The 17447-nt window shown below is 40.0% G+C and overlaps 1 protein-coding gene across 1 annotated transcript in view; it reads right to left on the bottom strand. All coding sequences in view use genetic code 11, as the record gives it.

Moving 5' to 3' along the window:
- EGR_03930 (hypothetical protein) overlaps positions 1-4478 on the bottom strand; it is a gene marked incomplete at both ends in the record, with an annotated part of 14859 nt that extends 10381 nt beyond the window's left edge. Inside the window, 2 exons of the mRNA XM_024493179.1 lie at positions 2437-2550; positions 4441-4478. Of these exons, the coding sequence (XP_024352451.1) occupies positions 2437-2550; positions 4441-4478 (152 nt within the window). The remainder of the gene's footprint in view (positions 1-2436; positions 2551-4440) is intronic.
- Between the last annotated feature and the right edge of the window lie 12969 nt (positions 4479-17447).

Here is a 17447-nt window from a genome sequence, read left to right as displayed (position 1 = left end):
AGCAATATTTTACGTTGAATTTTTCTGTTTCCAATTTTAGCCTTCATATCATTTCATTAAAAAATATCCTTTTTTAAAGTTAACGGTTAGCCTGACCTATTCCCCTGTAATCTTGCAAATCATGGCTAATTGGTAGGTGAATAGTCTAAATTACTTGCCATATGATAATAATGTGATCTTTTGTGCTTCTTTGCTACATATTCAGAGGAGCAGTCATTGTAATCCTTTCCCGGTTCTAATCAGAGACGTAAACCTATAAAATATACGAAATTCTAAGATTCCACACACACTGTGAGTGGTTGTGCCGACAATGTGTACTTAGTTATAGGCTTTTATCTCAACCAAGAATGGACACCTTTTTCGATACCGATTGGTTAAAAGGGGCTCTTAGCCCCATCCCTAGCTGAAGTGAAGGCGTCGATAGGCGAAATCACTTCAAAGCCGTTTTAGAAGCAAAATACATCCATTAACAGTATTCATTTTTGGGATACCAATTCACGAGGCTGGGATTCCGCGAAACACGTGGAAATACAGACAACCCTTTTAACCTTCGAAATTTCTTTATTAATTTACTTACTAATCTAATCCAACCGTTGTGACTTATTAGGTACGACTTAATACAGATTAAACAACCGCCCTCTTTTCTCATCGCTGAGGCGAAACCCAGTCAGACTAGATTTCACGAGCGAAGGCTATCCTTGGACATCTTGCTAGACAGAAAAAACGACTACACATAAAGATCCCGCAAACAACTTCCTTTATAGACAAAAAGTTGACTTTGGATGGGCCACCTTTCTGTTACGCCTTCCCCATTTATCTCTTCTTCTCCGGCCTTAAACTCCGAACAAAGAGGCCGATTTGATTGGGATATGTGTACTAGTTACTGCTTCCGTGTTTGGTAAGAAGGTGTCAGAAATCTCTCTCATTTCACGACCTGTGAGTATCTCGAACGGTGAATTACTAATTGATGTATGAATCGTAGCTCTGTACGCAAGGAGGACACGTTCTAGGCTTAAATTCCAGTCTTTGAGGTTGTATATCCTTGATAAATGCCTTTAGTAGTCCGACCATAGCGTGATTTGTTCTTTTCACCTGCCTATCATCATGCAGATGACCAGGTATTGTGCGTATCTTTCAGATCCAGAAAGTTTTGCACAGTTCAGTAGAAAGTCAGCTTTCGAAATTGGGGCCTCGATTGCTATGAATTGATTTGGTCACTCCGTGCTGACAAATTTACCAATAGAATAAAACCTGCTGTCGTTTCAGCTTCTCCTCTCTTCATGGATCCTGCGTCAACTGCTTTCGTGAAATAGTCTGTCATAACCTGAATATTGCCAGTTTCCTCTATTGGTGGGTGATAGAGGATCTATGATGGCCATACCTACTCTTTCACCTGAAAACTCTGTAAGCATGGGTAGCAGTAGCCCAATCCCCGTGAGGTGAGGCCTTTTAAAATTGTTTTAAGCGATACAGGTTTGTCAGAAATCTAGTACGTCTGGGGCAAGCAAAGGCAGCAAGTATCTTCTCTTTCAAGCATTTAGCATCTTCTTTTCACCCAAATGGCCTATTTGATCGCGTAACTCTTGGAGAACCGTTTGTACTAATGAGCCTGGAACCGCTAGTCGCTATGTTGACCCAACACCTTCTTCGTGCAATACAAACTGATTCTACAGAGATTGTTTACACCATTCCTGTTATATCCGTCTAGCTGCCCTCCTCTACGAGGTCATCTCTTTCACTGTAAGTTTGTAGGAGGATATAAGAAGACTCGCATGCAAGAGCCGGGTCGGCTTCGGTGCTCTGCGTGTTTCTCCCATCACGTTTAGCAGGCTCGCTCAAAAAAAGTGTTACTCGCTACAACAGTCCCCTTTTCTGCTGCGACTGGTCCTTTGAAGAGAGCATCTGCATTACTACGTGTATTACCTTTTATGTATTGAACTGTGAAACCATATTGCTGTGGTTCTGAGTACCAACGCACAACTGAACGGTCAATCCCCTTCATCGTTTTAAGCAGATGAGTACCTGAAACTCCTTTCTATGAACTTCCCCGCTATAGGGTAATGTCTGAAGCGTCTAACCATGGAGCAGATAGCAAACATCCCAAGTTTTTGCAATTTCTAACTCATTTTTTTTGCTGAGTCTGGTACTCGAGTAGGTGATGACGTGTTTCCTTCCTTCTTCGTCCCGCTGTAAAAGTACACTGCCTATAGCTGCGTTGACCACGTCCGTGTCCAGTACAAATGGTGGGTCGCTCAATTCAAAGTTCGGTAAAACTAGGAACAGTGTACAGCGGAGCATTTGTTTCAGTTTTTCAGAAGCTTTATCTTGTTTCTTCTCCCACTTGAAATTTTTAAATGTGCTTTTCGGTCAATATATGCAACGGCCTGACGATCTTATCAAAACCTTTAACAAAACGCCTGTAGTAATTTGCCAAACCTAAGAAACAGTGAAGCCCTGTCTGATTGTTTGGTGTTAGCTATATCTACTTGTTTTTTATGATCTTCAGTGACCGCCATTCCATTTAACGAGACTTTCAGTCCAGGATCAATCCTAATTTTAACAGGTTGGAATTATGTCCTCGAGTGTCTCTACCATAGACGAGAATGTCATTGAGGGAATAAGCCAATTATATAAGCCAATATATATGCCATCTTCGCTCTGTCCGTCTCCACCACTTCAACTTGCCAGTATCCTGATTTTAAGTCTGGAGTGGAGAACCACTTTGACCCATGTAGAAGGTCTAGCAAATCGTTTATCATGTGGGATAATGGGAATGCATCCTTCTGAGTTACGGCTTTCTAACTTCCTATAGTCGATGCACAATAGTAGGCTACCATCGTTCCTCTTTACCAGCGCGAATAGAGTCTCACGGTGACCTTGATAGTTTATAACCTCTTCTCGAATATCCTCTTCGACTAGACGGTGTACTTCTTTTAGCAGGGGAGATAGAATACGTCCAGGTAGTTACTAGATGGGTCTAGCTTCGCTGGTATTAATCGTCTTCTTTCGGTAGCGAAACATCTGCGTTGGCTTCAGTGCCATGGTAAATATAAAAGGTGCCTTCTGCAAAATCTAGATAGCTTTGATGTAACAAGAAAATCAGCACCAAGTATCACGTCCCAAGCCGGTTTTGGATCTATAATAAATTTCCTTTTCAGGTTTCTTTCCCTTTGCAGACCGCTAACGACGCCTCCGCTTTTACTAGCATCTCCCTTCCCTCCGCTGAACGTAATTTTGTAGAAGTCGAAATTATTGTAGTTTTGTTACAAGGAGTGGTGAAAGTCTGAAGATTTACCATTGATTTAGCTGGGCCCGAGTCAAGAAGGAAACTGCACGGACGCCCTTCTAGTTTACCGGGGACTCAAATAAATGAACGGAACCCGTTTGGGAGCAAACAGAATAGGGAGAAGGAAGGCCCACGTGACGTTGGGGCATATTTCAGAGGGGCGCAATGCGATGGTGTTGATTTTAACCATCTGTTGAACCTTTAGTGAAGCAAGGCCGTATAAAGTTTCTAACTCCTTTTGATTGTGAAATTGACTAGCTCCCTAATCGAGTTGATCTTTATGCCGCAGAGCCTCTCAATCATAATGGGTGGTTGAATCCCGTGTCTGAACCAGACGGTCATCCAGTTAGCAATCCTATTTGGAGGTGAGCCTCTAAAGGCACGTTCAGCTAGATGTTGAATATTTCTAGCTTACTTCCCGTCATGCTTGGCTGCTTTTTGGTGACGAATGAAGAGGTTCCTCGCAAGGGTCTCTTCTTCCCGATCAATGACGAGTGGAATTAGTGTCCCTTCATTGGTCAACGTCAGTGTCGTGGTTTAAATTGGCGTCTGTTGCGGCCGAAAACAATTCATGGGAAAAGCACGGAGGACTAGGGGTATTCTTTGGCATTAATGATAGAGGTAAAGGTTGAATTTGGGGGTTTTGGGACATTATTTAAAAATCATGTTGCCTTTAAAAGGGGACAGGCCCACCTACGCCACCAATTTTATTCAGCGTGTTCCTTCGTTTATCTCCTTCTCCCTAGCCTTCTTACCTTTTAGACGATCAGACTAATGTGATTAAGGCATTTCAATGAGAACCAATACAGATTTAAGGGGATAGGGATACTGAGCTCTTCTTGGCTTCACAGGATTCTGAGCACTCCCCTATCAGGATGTTTGCGTTATTTGCCCACCTCTCGTCCTAGAAGGTACATTTTAAACAGCATAAGTAGTATGTTTCCATGTTACCGGAGTGATTAACATGCCGAAACGGCGACCGAGTTTCGCATCAATATGTAAGATTTTGTGGGATTTTAAGCCCCCTCTCTTTGATTATTGTGACTGGTAAACATGGGTCTACTACCGATGTGATCTCAGCTGGCATTTGATCAATCAAACACGTTTCAGCCTTTACGGCCGTTAAAAAGGTGTCTTAGATATTGTTAACATACTGATTGACAACACTTTCTAGAGGTTTTAAATAAGTCATGTTGTCAGAACCAGAGTCCTGCCGTTCTTCCTAGCTGCTTTCTCGACTGTACGTTGGCAGTCGCCTCCATTGTTTGAAGGTAGACTGCCAAGTTGATCTAAGGACGCTTTGGTAAAAAAGCGGCATGAGACAATAGAATTGATAGGTGACAGCTCTGTGTGCATAACCTCGAGTCCTTTAATGAAAACTCCACACTAGCAGAACCACATTAGAAAAATTAGCAGAAGAATTAGTATATGATTCGGTGCTAGGGTTTAAAATGCTTTCTTTCGTAAATATTTACTTTAGATTTAATTAGAATTTGATCTCTGGTCAAATTAATCGTGTGAGAGCTGAAGTGATGTCAATTTCCAAACAAATCACTTCTGCTTTGCCCCATTTTACCTGCGCGGAGTTTAATCGTGATAAATAGCCTCTCTACCTCTCTCGCTCTTCCTCTCTGCCCAGGCATGTAAGCATTGCGCCCACCCAAGTGGTCGCTATCTCCTGTCACCCCCCCTCATCCTCCTATTTCACTGTCCAAAGTACGTTAGGCAAAAAAAGGAAGTCGAGGCTGTCTGTGAGAAATGGCGCGATAAAAACCGCCCATCGTGACGTTTCCTATATTTTGCGGTGTTTAAATTAGAGCCCTAATTTATTTGTCTGCTTTAAATCCGAATTATTCCAGCATAGATCCTCCTCGCTGGTATTGAACACCAAATTTATTTGCAAAAAGAACTAAAAATGTCTGCATGTATTAACGAAAAAATAAGGTGATATTTTTACTGGTGTGATTGAACAATTTCCCCTTCACCAAAAAATAGATATTTTTAAGTAAGGTGACTTTGACATTTGGACACAAGAAACTTGAAAATTAGTTCTATTACGATTTTGAACTATAAGTGCAGAAAGGACCAGTAATGTCCTTAACCACGTTTTATGAGTTGGTTCGATAAATTTTTAGACCACCTTTCAACTTACGGACCCAGTCTTTAGACGGCCCTACATCAGGCTACCGAAGATTACTTAAACTATAAAATTTAAATTTACTTTCAAAGAAGGTATTCACAGTAGTACCTTCTTTTTCAAAAATGGTTTAATCCGGACAGAGGAGCTTTCAATATAACTCTTATATTACTGACCAGGAGTAGATGTAATTACCTCTTGATGTGGACACTGAGGGCCTAGCTACTACTCAGATTTGGCAGTTCTTTGATGGACGATGGTGATGATATTGGAGGGGACAAACTAAAAGTAGTAAATTAGGTGTTGTTAAAGAAGGGGATCAGAATTATGAATATATGCTGACTGGAGGTGCGCACACATCTTGTGATTAAAGAGAATCGGAAGTTATCAGTTCGTAGACCCGAAAGTCAGCAATTGTCATGCGGCTTCAATTCTATTCGGCAATTCGAAAATGGAACTCCGTGGTAAAGTGAATGATGGGCGTTGTCAAAGCGCCATTTGTATCGTTTTCAGTACATTTTGTAATTTTATTGATGCGGAACGCATAGCCGGAGGTTAAGTGACAACCCACAAGCTGCTGCGGTGAACACATTGCTTCTTAATTTTCATTAAAAAAAATGAAAAAATGTTTTGAATAAAAAGTTTCGCTAGAATAGGTGAGGAGGCCCTGATTAGACATCATTTTGTCCGTTTGATCCACTGTGTTTGAGGCCACGCAGTTGAAAACAAAGCCAATGAATTTGCTGATAACCGATTGGATATTGCGCCATCTGCAGTCTCCTCACTTTAGCGCCGACAATATTCAACTATATAGACTAGGCTAATTAAACTCGACACATCCTAATTATCGCCATTATTATTAGGGGCGAAGACGTTGCATTTGTGATTGTGAAATGCTGCAATAGTTACTGATGGATCGTTAGCTTAAACCTCAGGATACACGAGTGGAGGAGAAAAATTATTAATGAGTTGTGGTAGATGTACCTATGTATGTTTATTCACTACTTTTTTTGAACTGATAGCGTGCGGGTACCAGTGACCCTCCAAAACGATAATTAATTGACAACTATTTGTCCGCCTTCATTCGTTAATCATACGAGCAACTACTGCTTCTGACTACTGGGGATGTCTACAATCCTGTGTTGATTTCTTGCAAGCTTTCACACCCAACTACTTCCCGATCATTCCAGAACACTGCATTCTCGCCCGCTCCCTCCTGATTAATTGATATCGCGGTAGTACTCACAATAGGGACAAGGTTAACCAAGAGCTATAAATGCACGGCACTTGAACCGCCCTGTGTCTCCAACACCTTCCACTAGTGGGTTAGTTGTCGAATAGGGCACGTACTGTCTCCCCTTCCTGTTTACTTATGCACGTTGGTGAATAGAGGCGTCTGAATCTGAACCCTTCGTCTACTCCTAGTTACTCCGGCTACAACCGTGACGATACCCAAATTCACGAATAAAAAAGCACAAGATCGTAACACCAACCGGAAGTGTTTATTAAAAAAAATAAACTAGATACAAGGCGGCCATCTGATATCCCCAGAAAAGGTCGTTAAGGTGTGTTATTTATAGAACCTCTATAGGCTCAAATACTTGCATTTCTTGGTGGACCACAAGATCGCATGTGCAGGAACGTGTTGTTGGTGAGAAATGTGCGCATAAAAGTATAAATTCAATGTGCTCAAATGCACTCTTGATTCTGCATTCCATGATCGGTAAACTTCGCTAGCCCCGCTTACCCGCTTCCCGAATGCAGGCATGGTAATTCAGTCAACACTCTCGGGTCGCATTTAGGCATGCAAATGGAGTGATATATGGGACAGGGTTTCTGGGTTGGTGGTTTGCAGAAATTCATCTGCTCGCTTTGATGTAGCTCCCTCATTTTACCCCACCTCCGCATTTCCTACCCAACACCCTTACCCCTACTTAAGGGAAAGCTGAAGTCTCGCAATTCATCGCATCTTGTCTGAGTTTGAGAGACATTGGATACATATACTGGATGGGTTTGGAAAGCTTAATCAAAATAAATGTTGCTATTTTGCAGTCTCGTGGCAAGGAGACGTTTTGCTGCCAGACGAACCTTACTCAGATACCCCTACTTGACTTAAGCCATATGCAGACGATTTTGTGTGCCAGTTTTATTTCTTCTTATTACGTCCGAATGCTAATCATGCCACAGGTAACCGGCAGAAGTCAATCCGACAGGTCAAATGGCACTTGTCAAGATATCGATTTAGTCTAATAATGGAGGGTATGCATTTAACTCATCTTCCTTCTTTTCACAGATAAACGATTTGGATGTAGAGCGTTTGTTTCTCCCCCCCCCCCCCCGGCTCTGCTGAGCGAGAAATCAACGGAGCAGAGGTAAGCCCTCATTACTAAGTGCGTGTTTACAAGTCGACCCTGATTCTTGTGTTTAGGCAACTATGGTATACCGATGCAATTTCTAGCCTCAAGACAAATTAATGATGACTGGAAGGCCAACTTATCACCTCTTATAAACAATGATCAAAGAGGGCATGACTCTTAACTAGGCACAAATGTGGTGAGAGACGAGGCAAGGGTAAAATTTTCTACTAAATTTTTTGCTTGTCTGAAGTCTCGAAAAAAACAACGTCTAGTCTTTCCACTCATGCATATGGGCATTTGGAGAATTAAACAACCATGCAGATAAGAATAATTAACATTAACAACTAGATGAATCGCCTGTAACATTAGTGGCAGCAGACCTCCAACTTTACTTGGGAATGATATTCCTTTCAAAGAAAAAGGGTTAAGTCAATTCTGGGTTCGAGCTAACTCCTAGTGGCTGGGAATGGGGTTGCTTTTGTGAGTTAAACAACACCTGTCATTAAATGTATCAAAACTTCCTTCTCCAAAATCATGCCACTGCTTCCCCTCTAAGCTTCATTTTAATGTACATGGAGAAAACGCAGAAAAGGACAAAAAGTGATTGCGCTATTTCAAACAGTATCGCCCGTTGGTGATGGCGTTTAGGATTTGCTTGCGTGAGTGCTCTTGTGTCGCCTTTCGATAAGGAAATGTCACGCGGATTTACGATTATAACGGAGCATTTGTATCAATACAAGGTGGTGTCCCGCCTTCTAAGCCAAATTATTTGCTAAATGCACAAGAATATGAACAATCAAACCACATAACTTAACTGCGCGGGTGATGCCTAGATCTCTAAACCCATCTTGGCTATTAACATCACCCAGATGACAGCAATCAGAAGTGGCCAAGGTACTGACTAAAACGATTGTTTTTCTTGTCCATTGTGGTAAAATGCGGTTCTCAGTGGATACTTAATAGCAGCTGACGAGGGTTGACACTTAGAGAGAGGGACAGTTATCCAAATCAATGTTTATGAGTGTTAAGTGATCGCCTTTGCAGGCGGTGACCATCCGGGGGTGCAAGTGACAGTAAAATTTTAGAATAGAGGTAGTGCTAACAAATACTTCTGTAAAAAGGTCGCTTCTGACTGCAAGATATTAACACTTTCTCCGGCTAGATAACTTTGACAGATGACATGATCAACTTGGGTTCTAAATATCTCCAATGGACAGAAGGACATTAAAATGGACCAAAAGGCTTAACTTACTACATTTTTTGTCCTCCAAGGAATCATTCTATACTTCTGTAGTTTTACCTCTAAGTATCAAAAAAAACTGGCAGCGGTTTTTAGTCCACTGCGCTTCGATCGGGATACCGATCTGGGGCGTCAGTTAGTGTTGATTGATCGCCAATCGATATTCGCTAGACCAGTATCAGCATTGACATGGCAGCTACAAGAAGTCGAGTTCCCCAATGTGTTTTCCGGTAATTAGAGTTCAAGTCCCACAGTTTATGACGATCAGTTTGTAATTAAAGCGAGGAAAGGAAACGAGACGGTCCCTCCTAGGCTGACGTTGTTTCTGCACGGCGACAGAAAATAATTCTCGTCTCCCTGTCACCTTCACCTCCTTCTTTAATCCCCTTGCTCAAGTCAATTAAAACAGGAAGTAAAATTTTGCTGTCATCAAGATCATCAACTTCCGGAGAACGCTGCTGCTACTTCTGCCATGTACCAGTTAAATCAGAACTGTATTCCACTTTATATTACACATTAAACAGCCATTGTGTCTAAACTAGGAAAAAAAATAGGAATTAAGGACTTGACACTGGGATGCAATAATGGAATTACACGAGACGTGTTTTTGGGTATGGTACACTATACCCGCCTATAATTAAAGTTATTTTTGAAGATAAGCATCGGAAATCAAATGGAAGCAGACTTGAATTAATTAGTATACTACCAACGCCTTGAACCCTCATGGGTAAAACAAAAACTAATAAATTATAAAGTACTTTTTGTCCACGAAACTTAGTATCTAATTTTTTTGTCAAAAGGGATACGTTTGATAGGAGTAAGTAAAGTAGGGTTGAACTTGTCAATTGAAAAAATGCAAGATTAATGTGCAAAACCAATTGACCCGCGACCCACAAACTTGGGAGACTTCGAACAAGTATAATACGAAAACATGACTCATGACATGTCAGCGTCACCGCCTCCTTACTGGTTAAAAGACAACAGCCTTGATGCATGAGCTTATGCTGATAGGGCAATAAATCACCCAATCAATATAATAGAGTTGGCATCGCCCTCCCATTAGTCACTTTGAAATCAGTTGAACTTCGTTGGGAAAAAGTTGTCCAAAGCAAACTGTAGGAAAACCGTGGAGCAAAATCTATTGAACTTTTTGTGTCTGCAAAAAATACACATTTCACTCCTCGTAAACTTGTCAGGCGTAGTGGGAACATCAGGGGAGAGACCGAGTTACCCACTTTGGAACACACGCCTTTGGGTCTGATATAAGGGCTGACTTTTTTGCATTTGAGTGTAAATCACACCCACACATTTATTGTGAAGAAAAAAAGCCTGCTTTTCAAAGGAAGGTGGAAAGCGCGAGGTTGGGCTGACCATGAGATTTTATTCACCTCCATATGGGTTTCAGCAGAGGAAATGTGCTCGGTGGAATTAAAACACCGATCAGTGACCACAGCTGCGCAATGAGGAAGACTGCATATGTACTTAGAGTTTTGTGCTTATTTAAAGCAAAGGGGTGTAAATTAGATCCATGGTTGAATTCCACCCCTTATGATAGGGGTGCGGGCGCCTACACTTCAGAAATATGCAAAACCTAAGAAACAATAACATTAGTCACCGACACGTTAGCGTAAGCTGTTAATTTTAAAAAGCGATGTACTTGGTAGCGGTCATTACTTGCTTCATTTTTTTCTTTCATAAAGGCCAGTACAAATAGTAGTGCTAGCAGTACGGGTTAGTGTTACTTTTATTACGCACCACTGCACTGGTTTTGTGTTAATGATAACCAGGTTGTTTCCCTTATCCACTATTTTTATTTCCTTCTTTAAAGGTTCCTGCCGCAATCGCAAGAAATTTACAACTACAACTGAGGTGTACAATTAACATTGAAGATGAGCGTTGTTACTGTTTTTAAAACGTTTTGCAACAATTTTCCCTTTATTTTATCTGCTTAAAAAATGTCAAGTTTGATAGCTTAACACCAAAAATAGGTCATTTTATGCTACAATAAATCGACCAGCTTTATCAGTTAAAAGCGATAAAAAATTGATGTGCACGTGTGGTTGGTAGCCTGCAAATTATTGGCTACGAAGGTTGGCGCGGGCTTCGATTTGACTGATTATGCTACTCTTTACTCAAACGTAAATTTTAGACGAGGGAATGGCTTGAAGGATTACTTAAAGCCTAAAAAAATTCATGGAAACTACTTGTAAAATGCAGGTAGGAACTCTAGAGTTTCATTTTTAAAATTTGGTAAAAAATAATTTGTGCACTAAATAAGGTGTAGCGTTTGTACGGAAAACAAGGCGAAGTAACTGTTTCCGTCAGCATATCTCATATTTTTCTCAGCAATTTACGTGTTAGAGAAGTAATATGCCGTTATAACAACGTGAACAATGATTTGATTTAAACATATTCAAGATATACTTTTTCTATTTAATCAAAAGTGATGGCTGCCAAAGGGCAAAAAAGTCAATATCGCGCCAGAATCCGCAGTCTTTTCTTAAATAAGACAGTGGTCCTTATATTGTGGGCATAAATTTTGCAACATAAGAGAAGTGGATATATTGTTACCAATATGAAGCCGATTTCTTTCGCAACCTATTTTACGTGACAGTACAACACAAAAGCTAAAACAATATCATGAGAGCATTTTAACCGGAACGTTGTATAAACTAAATGGTTCCAATGATAAAAATTGGACTGCTGATACTTTAGTCACTTTCGATGCAAAAAAGTGATGCATTTACCCCGACGACCGAATCGACGTGGCCAATTGCAAACTAAGTACTTGGATTACGTAGTCAACAAGCGGCAGGCTCAAATATTTTGGAACTGGAAGCAGCTGTCAAGACAAGTGTTACTGTCATGGGGACTCTAATACCAATTCCTAAAAGTGCACCTCTGCAAAAAGTGCAAAGGTTATACTTTAAACCCAAAAAGCCGCTCGGTCTATTTTAAATTATGCTTTTTGTTAAAAATGACAGGTAAATGTACTAAAGAGAATTTAGTTGATAGGAGGAGGAAAATCTTGCCAGACAACAGAAGCGACATTGAAGCTAAATTTGTCGCTTTTCGTGCACACGAAAAAGGGCGGTTTTACCGACCCCTATGAAGGTCAACATTGCCACAGGCATACTTGACAAAAAACAGTGCTTTAAGTAGCTAAGGTGCAATATTCATTTTAAGTGCATTACATTAAAGAACATTTTACTTAAAGGTTAAGCTAACCAATTCGAAAAAATTTCCCTTTTAGAAATTTACTCTGATTGCTCCAATTTGCCTTTTATTTTATTGATGTCTTAATTAGCCAAATGGAAGAGACTTCGGTGGTTACACAGACTAACGACCACTCTATTGGTGTGTTCTTTTACTTCTGATAATTTACTCAAGCTTGATTGACTACCTCCAACAGCGACTATTCAAACGATTGGACGATGATAGGTTTTTACCACTAACAGAGAAATACGAACTTGATTCACAATTTTGTGCGCTACTTGATTTGGCAGCCATAAACGCAGCATGTAAAAGTAACTGTAAATTTATTTTTTTTTCTTGGAATTGAGATGAGCTTATTCTAAGTAAGGAGGCTGCTTAAAAAATAGTTATTGTCACTGATCTTTGGTACAGTCAAGTATTTAATATGTTAGTTAAAAGAACAAATGTAACTACATTAAAAACATTTTTGGTGAGTACTATTGACCTCTATATTAAAAACACAACTAGTTTTTTTGATTTAATTAGGCTCACCTGCTCCGATTTTTCATCGGCAAATTGTTTTTCGAACAAATTACTATTGCCTCATGAGAGATTTTTGTGCAGAAATCAGGATTCTTTGAAGTCATTTACCATTACGCCCTTTCAAAACACAAATGATACCACTTTGCGATAAATCAATGAAAAAGGCACTTTACCTAAATTTTTCATTAGGCACTCCCTACTGGCCGCTGACGTGTAGCTAATTGATCTTTTAAATGGCTTCAAGGCAGTTATGAAAAAAGAATCGATAAAGCACATGAGGCCTGTTCACCTAATTATGCGCACTAATCAAAATTGGTTGGATCCTAGATCTGGACCATATCGATAACGCCCTTCCAGTGCATTAGCTGTATTTTGCTGAAGCAGGCAAACAGCGGCTGCATAGTCAAATGCAAAGAGGACAACTTGAAGGTCAACCTGGATTGAATTACCGAATAGGCGATCAATTTAGCCACGACATGGACCAAATTACCATTCAATCGTTCTGCACCACAAGCCAGAGCACAAATGCTATTAAAGTTTTATCAGAGTAAAATTATTTTTAGACAACATCCTCATTAAAAAGATATAGGAACTGTTTGCAGGGGGCGGGTTCCAACTTCACATTACATTGTCAACAGAAGAATTAGGGGAACTACACTTTTGATGATAATGCACTTGGTGTTAGACATGGCCCCTCGTGCTACGTAAATTTCTAGACACTTTAGATTAATAATTAAAAAATGATTTGGAAGAATATACCTCTTCAATATACTGAGAAATGGGCATTGGATCACTTTAATGAAATTAATAATTAATAAAAGCAACTGCCCCAGTAGCTTTTGGTTACCTATCCGTGGTGAATTTCCACTTACAAGGACAAAATGTCCAGTTTGTGGAGCATCGCTAGGTTATCTCCCTGTTCCTATGTTGAAGCGTGACATTTTATGGTTAAGCCATTAACGAAAAGCATCAATTAACTGGTTAACTAGGCTCTTTTTCAAGATGCTGATAGGCAGGAAACAATCGTAGAACATGGAAACATGGAGCATTTTATTGTCTTTCTTTTCGCAAACAATATTCACACTGGTGAGTAGTAGTTGTAAATGCAATTTTATTCCTTATAGGATAGAGTGTGTGGCCGTACTGGGACGTCTCCGATCGCTTAACTGAGCCTAGCATTCCAAATATGTGGCTTGTCTTCACCGGTTTATAGCAGTTGGTTACACCAAAACACCTTGACAACAGACTAATTGAGATTATTATGGCCATCCTCAGCCTAAGGAAAGTTTTATTCTATCTTTTGACCAATGATTGAACTGGCCAGCAAGATATTGACAGCTGGTGTCATATTACAACACATGATTCGGACTGCGGCGATCTATTTTACTTGGAAACCCTGATACAAAGGCCGCCTCATTCGTGCAAAAAGCAAAGGTCGCTTTTGGATATCAGTAAATTTATCTATTTGTATTTCCATACAAGGCCGTTGTGGCTGTCTTTCCACAGTAAAATTATCCTGTTTATGAGTCTCAGCTGGAACAATTTATTTACGACATCGAGCAAGAGGAAGGTATCTATGGTAGTATTCTCACGATTACGCGATTTTATTAGTCTTCTGCTGCCATATAACATACTACAGAGGGTAAAACACTTCACGGTTAATTTGAGCGGCCTTTCAGTAGGAATGCTAGGGCAAGAGGTGGGATCAAAGTACCTCCGATCAGAATTTGTACTAGGTTGTTCGACAGGAAACCAACAGAAAGAACAGGTTAGATAAGTTGCGTAAAGTGCTAACACTGTCAGAAAGTGATCAAAAAGCAGGCGCACTTCCCGTGTTTCAGTTCTGTGCTGGCACTAAACGAATGTGAAAATGACGCATAAAAATTTTAAACTAGACGTCAAATAAAGCCTGGCTAAAACAATAAGTACTGCAATACATTGCTTGTCCGTTTAATCCTCAGTTTAAGTAAATGTGGCTACTTTGGGTCTTCAACACTTTACCCTTTTAAGGTGGGCTAGCCGCCGGGCCATGCCAGTGACCGCAAAGCCCTTATGTAGGTATTTAAAGCACGTTCTGCCCGAATATTACGTCTTCCTTCGTCTTCAGGGTAGTCTAGGGGCGCCATAGGCCCTACTCATTATTTAATCATAAATAATAAACATTCATTACTTAGTAGTGAGTATTTTCTAAAATACAAGTCAGTGCTCCCAATTCTCAAATAGCTAAAAATAGGTAGATAGATGAAACATGAGTGAGGGAACGCATTGTCAGATAAAGCCGCCATCCAACCGCCTCTTTCTCACCTTCTCCTCATAGCACATCACTATCCTTTATCTTCGTCTCAGCTCACATCTGCCTCTTCTGTTAGATTTGAAAGACTTCGGTTATTAATCAGTAGATAATTCTACAATTTGTCTCGTCTTTAATAATTTTTTTATCTGTGCTGCCATGTTGACTTGTTCTGCTCCATGACAGAGTCTGTATCAAAATTTTAAAAGCTATCTTGGCAGCAGTCATCGTAAATGATAGTGAAATACTAGTTACGCAATAACAATTAATCAGTCAACATTTAGCTGTTAAAATGTGTTAACTGACAAGCATGTAGGGAGATGAAGTAAAACAACTATCTTCTTTGTACCAGAGAGAGCAGATTCTTTAGCCACACACTTTTACCTGACTGGATTTTTCAATAAATTAGTAAAGATTTATCTTTTTGCTCAATGTTTTAATCCACCTTTTGAGATAAAGTCAACTTGGTAGAAAGAAAAAAAACAGCCCTCGACGAGTCAGTCATCTGTAAGATTGGGCTTTCCGGTCCCCCAGTCTTAATTCACTTATGTTGTTTTTACAGCATCAAGAAAGTACTTTTATTTGCTTCCTACAAGCTTATAGGAATAAAAAAGTAGTTGTTGGAATATTTAGTCTCGGTCAACTATCATCTAATGATAGTAACCGAAATCGTGGGAACTGAAGGATGCTTTTTCTTCCTTTGAACATCATTCCTCCCTCTCTCCATGGTCACAGGTCTGCGTCAAAAGTTTGTTTTCTTTTGGGGAACAGTTTTCATTAGGGTAGCAATATTGATGATCACAGTCGACTTTGTTAGTTTTAGCTAAAATTGCGAACTCTTCATTTGGAGGTGGAGTAACTTGGGGAGATAGTGCTTATGGCTGGACAATGTCCAATGCCACTAACATTTTTATTTGCCCAGATACAATACATGTGGGTGTTGCGTTCTCGATTTAGGTAAAACCTTTTTGCAAATATCAAAGCAATGGACATAGGACCATAGAGCGCCAAAGTCAAGGGGATGAGGTGGCGTGTCAACTAATTAGCGGGGTCTAATTAAAAAATGATCAACTTATATACATTTTCGCTTTTTAATTTTTTTTGTGTAGGTGATAACTTGTTTAACTCTCAGTCACTGCAAATGAATGTCCAATGAGTTCTCAATGAAATATTTCATTGTGGTTTAAAAAAGGAAGCGGCGGGGTTTCCTTTTTTAGAGTCCCCAGAATGGGAATAAGAAGAAGCGACCGTCGTTACTGGTCTCCCACAGACAGCGATTACAGGAAGGTGTCTATCAGAAGCTCTTTGCGACGTTAAATTAAAGGACCAGCTCCCATCGGATGTCACTCCGTTGCTGCCGGAAAGCTCAGTTACAGAAGGGATTTAAAGCCGTTACACATACTACTCATATTCATTTAAGTAGCTGTAAATAACTTGTAAAAATTAACAAATTATTTGAAAAAAACGGATTAATAAACCTCTTTTTGAATACGGGCCCACGTGTATTCACTCAGGAATTTAAAAAAAAAAACTATTTTAAAAGGAAACAGATAGCTTTCAGTTTGGCCCTCCCAATGCAGTTGATCGGGTAGACGGGGTGACGAGTGTGGCCTTTCAATCCATCAATATTCCCAAAACGAAGACACTTCCTTTCTGCAACACATTTTTCGCTTTCATCTATTATATTGTGCTAATTATAAAGTGCCTAAGTTCCTCCATTTCTTTATGGTAAAGGTTGGATCAGTAGTGATTCCTTCCTTCAACTTCGGTCTCCACTGTACTTTGCCAAACATTGTTAAGTCAATAAGGCACATTGAAAAATGAGTTTTACTCCCACAGATATCAAAAAACTAATTTGCTTCAGTTTTCCATTACTTTGAAAGAGGTGGATTGTCTGTCTCTTAGGAAGGCCTAATCCATATGTAAATAAGTGCCCAGTAGTGTTAGCATCCCTTATGGCCTGTTTCTCCTAATTATTTCAGAGAGGATTTTAGCTAAAGGAAGTTTGATTCCATTAAAAAGGGAGAAAGACTTCTATTTATGAGGTACAAAATCGCTCACTCACAATTTTTAAAAATCAATTTGCAGTTCTATTCCCTATATCTCCATTCCACTTCATAGGCAATATTCAGGGAAGAACTTTACGGATAAGACCTTCTTCCACTTAAGTAGAGATAAACCTAAAAAAGCATTTTAAGAAAATTTAATGCCTTTGTTAATGAATCATGCCCAAAGGAGAATGAACGGTCCCCGGTGCAGCTCGCTGGTACCATCTGAGATGGCGCAACGTAGAGGGATTTGTAGAATGCAGTCGACACCCGATTCCTTGTCATGTTCAGGTAACTGGAGTGCCAAGTTCATCCAGAAATAGTGTACTTTACAAGCGGAAAAGAGATCAA

The sequence above is a fragment of the Echinococcus granulosus genome, assembly GCF_000524195.1.
Source record: "Echinococcus granulosus chromosome Unknown EG_S00022, whole genome shotgun sequence".
NCBI classification, from domain to species: Eukaryota; Metazoa; Platyhelminthes; class Cestoda; order Cyclophyllidea; family Taeniidae; genus Echinococcus; species Echinococcus granulosus.
The sequence above is the reverse complement of the archived record's forward strand: the minus strand, read 5'-3'. Positions and strand labels throughout refer to the sequence as shown.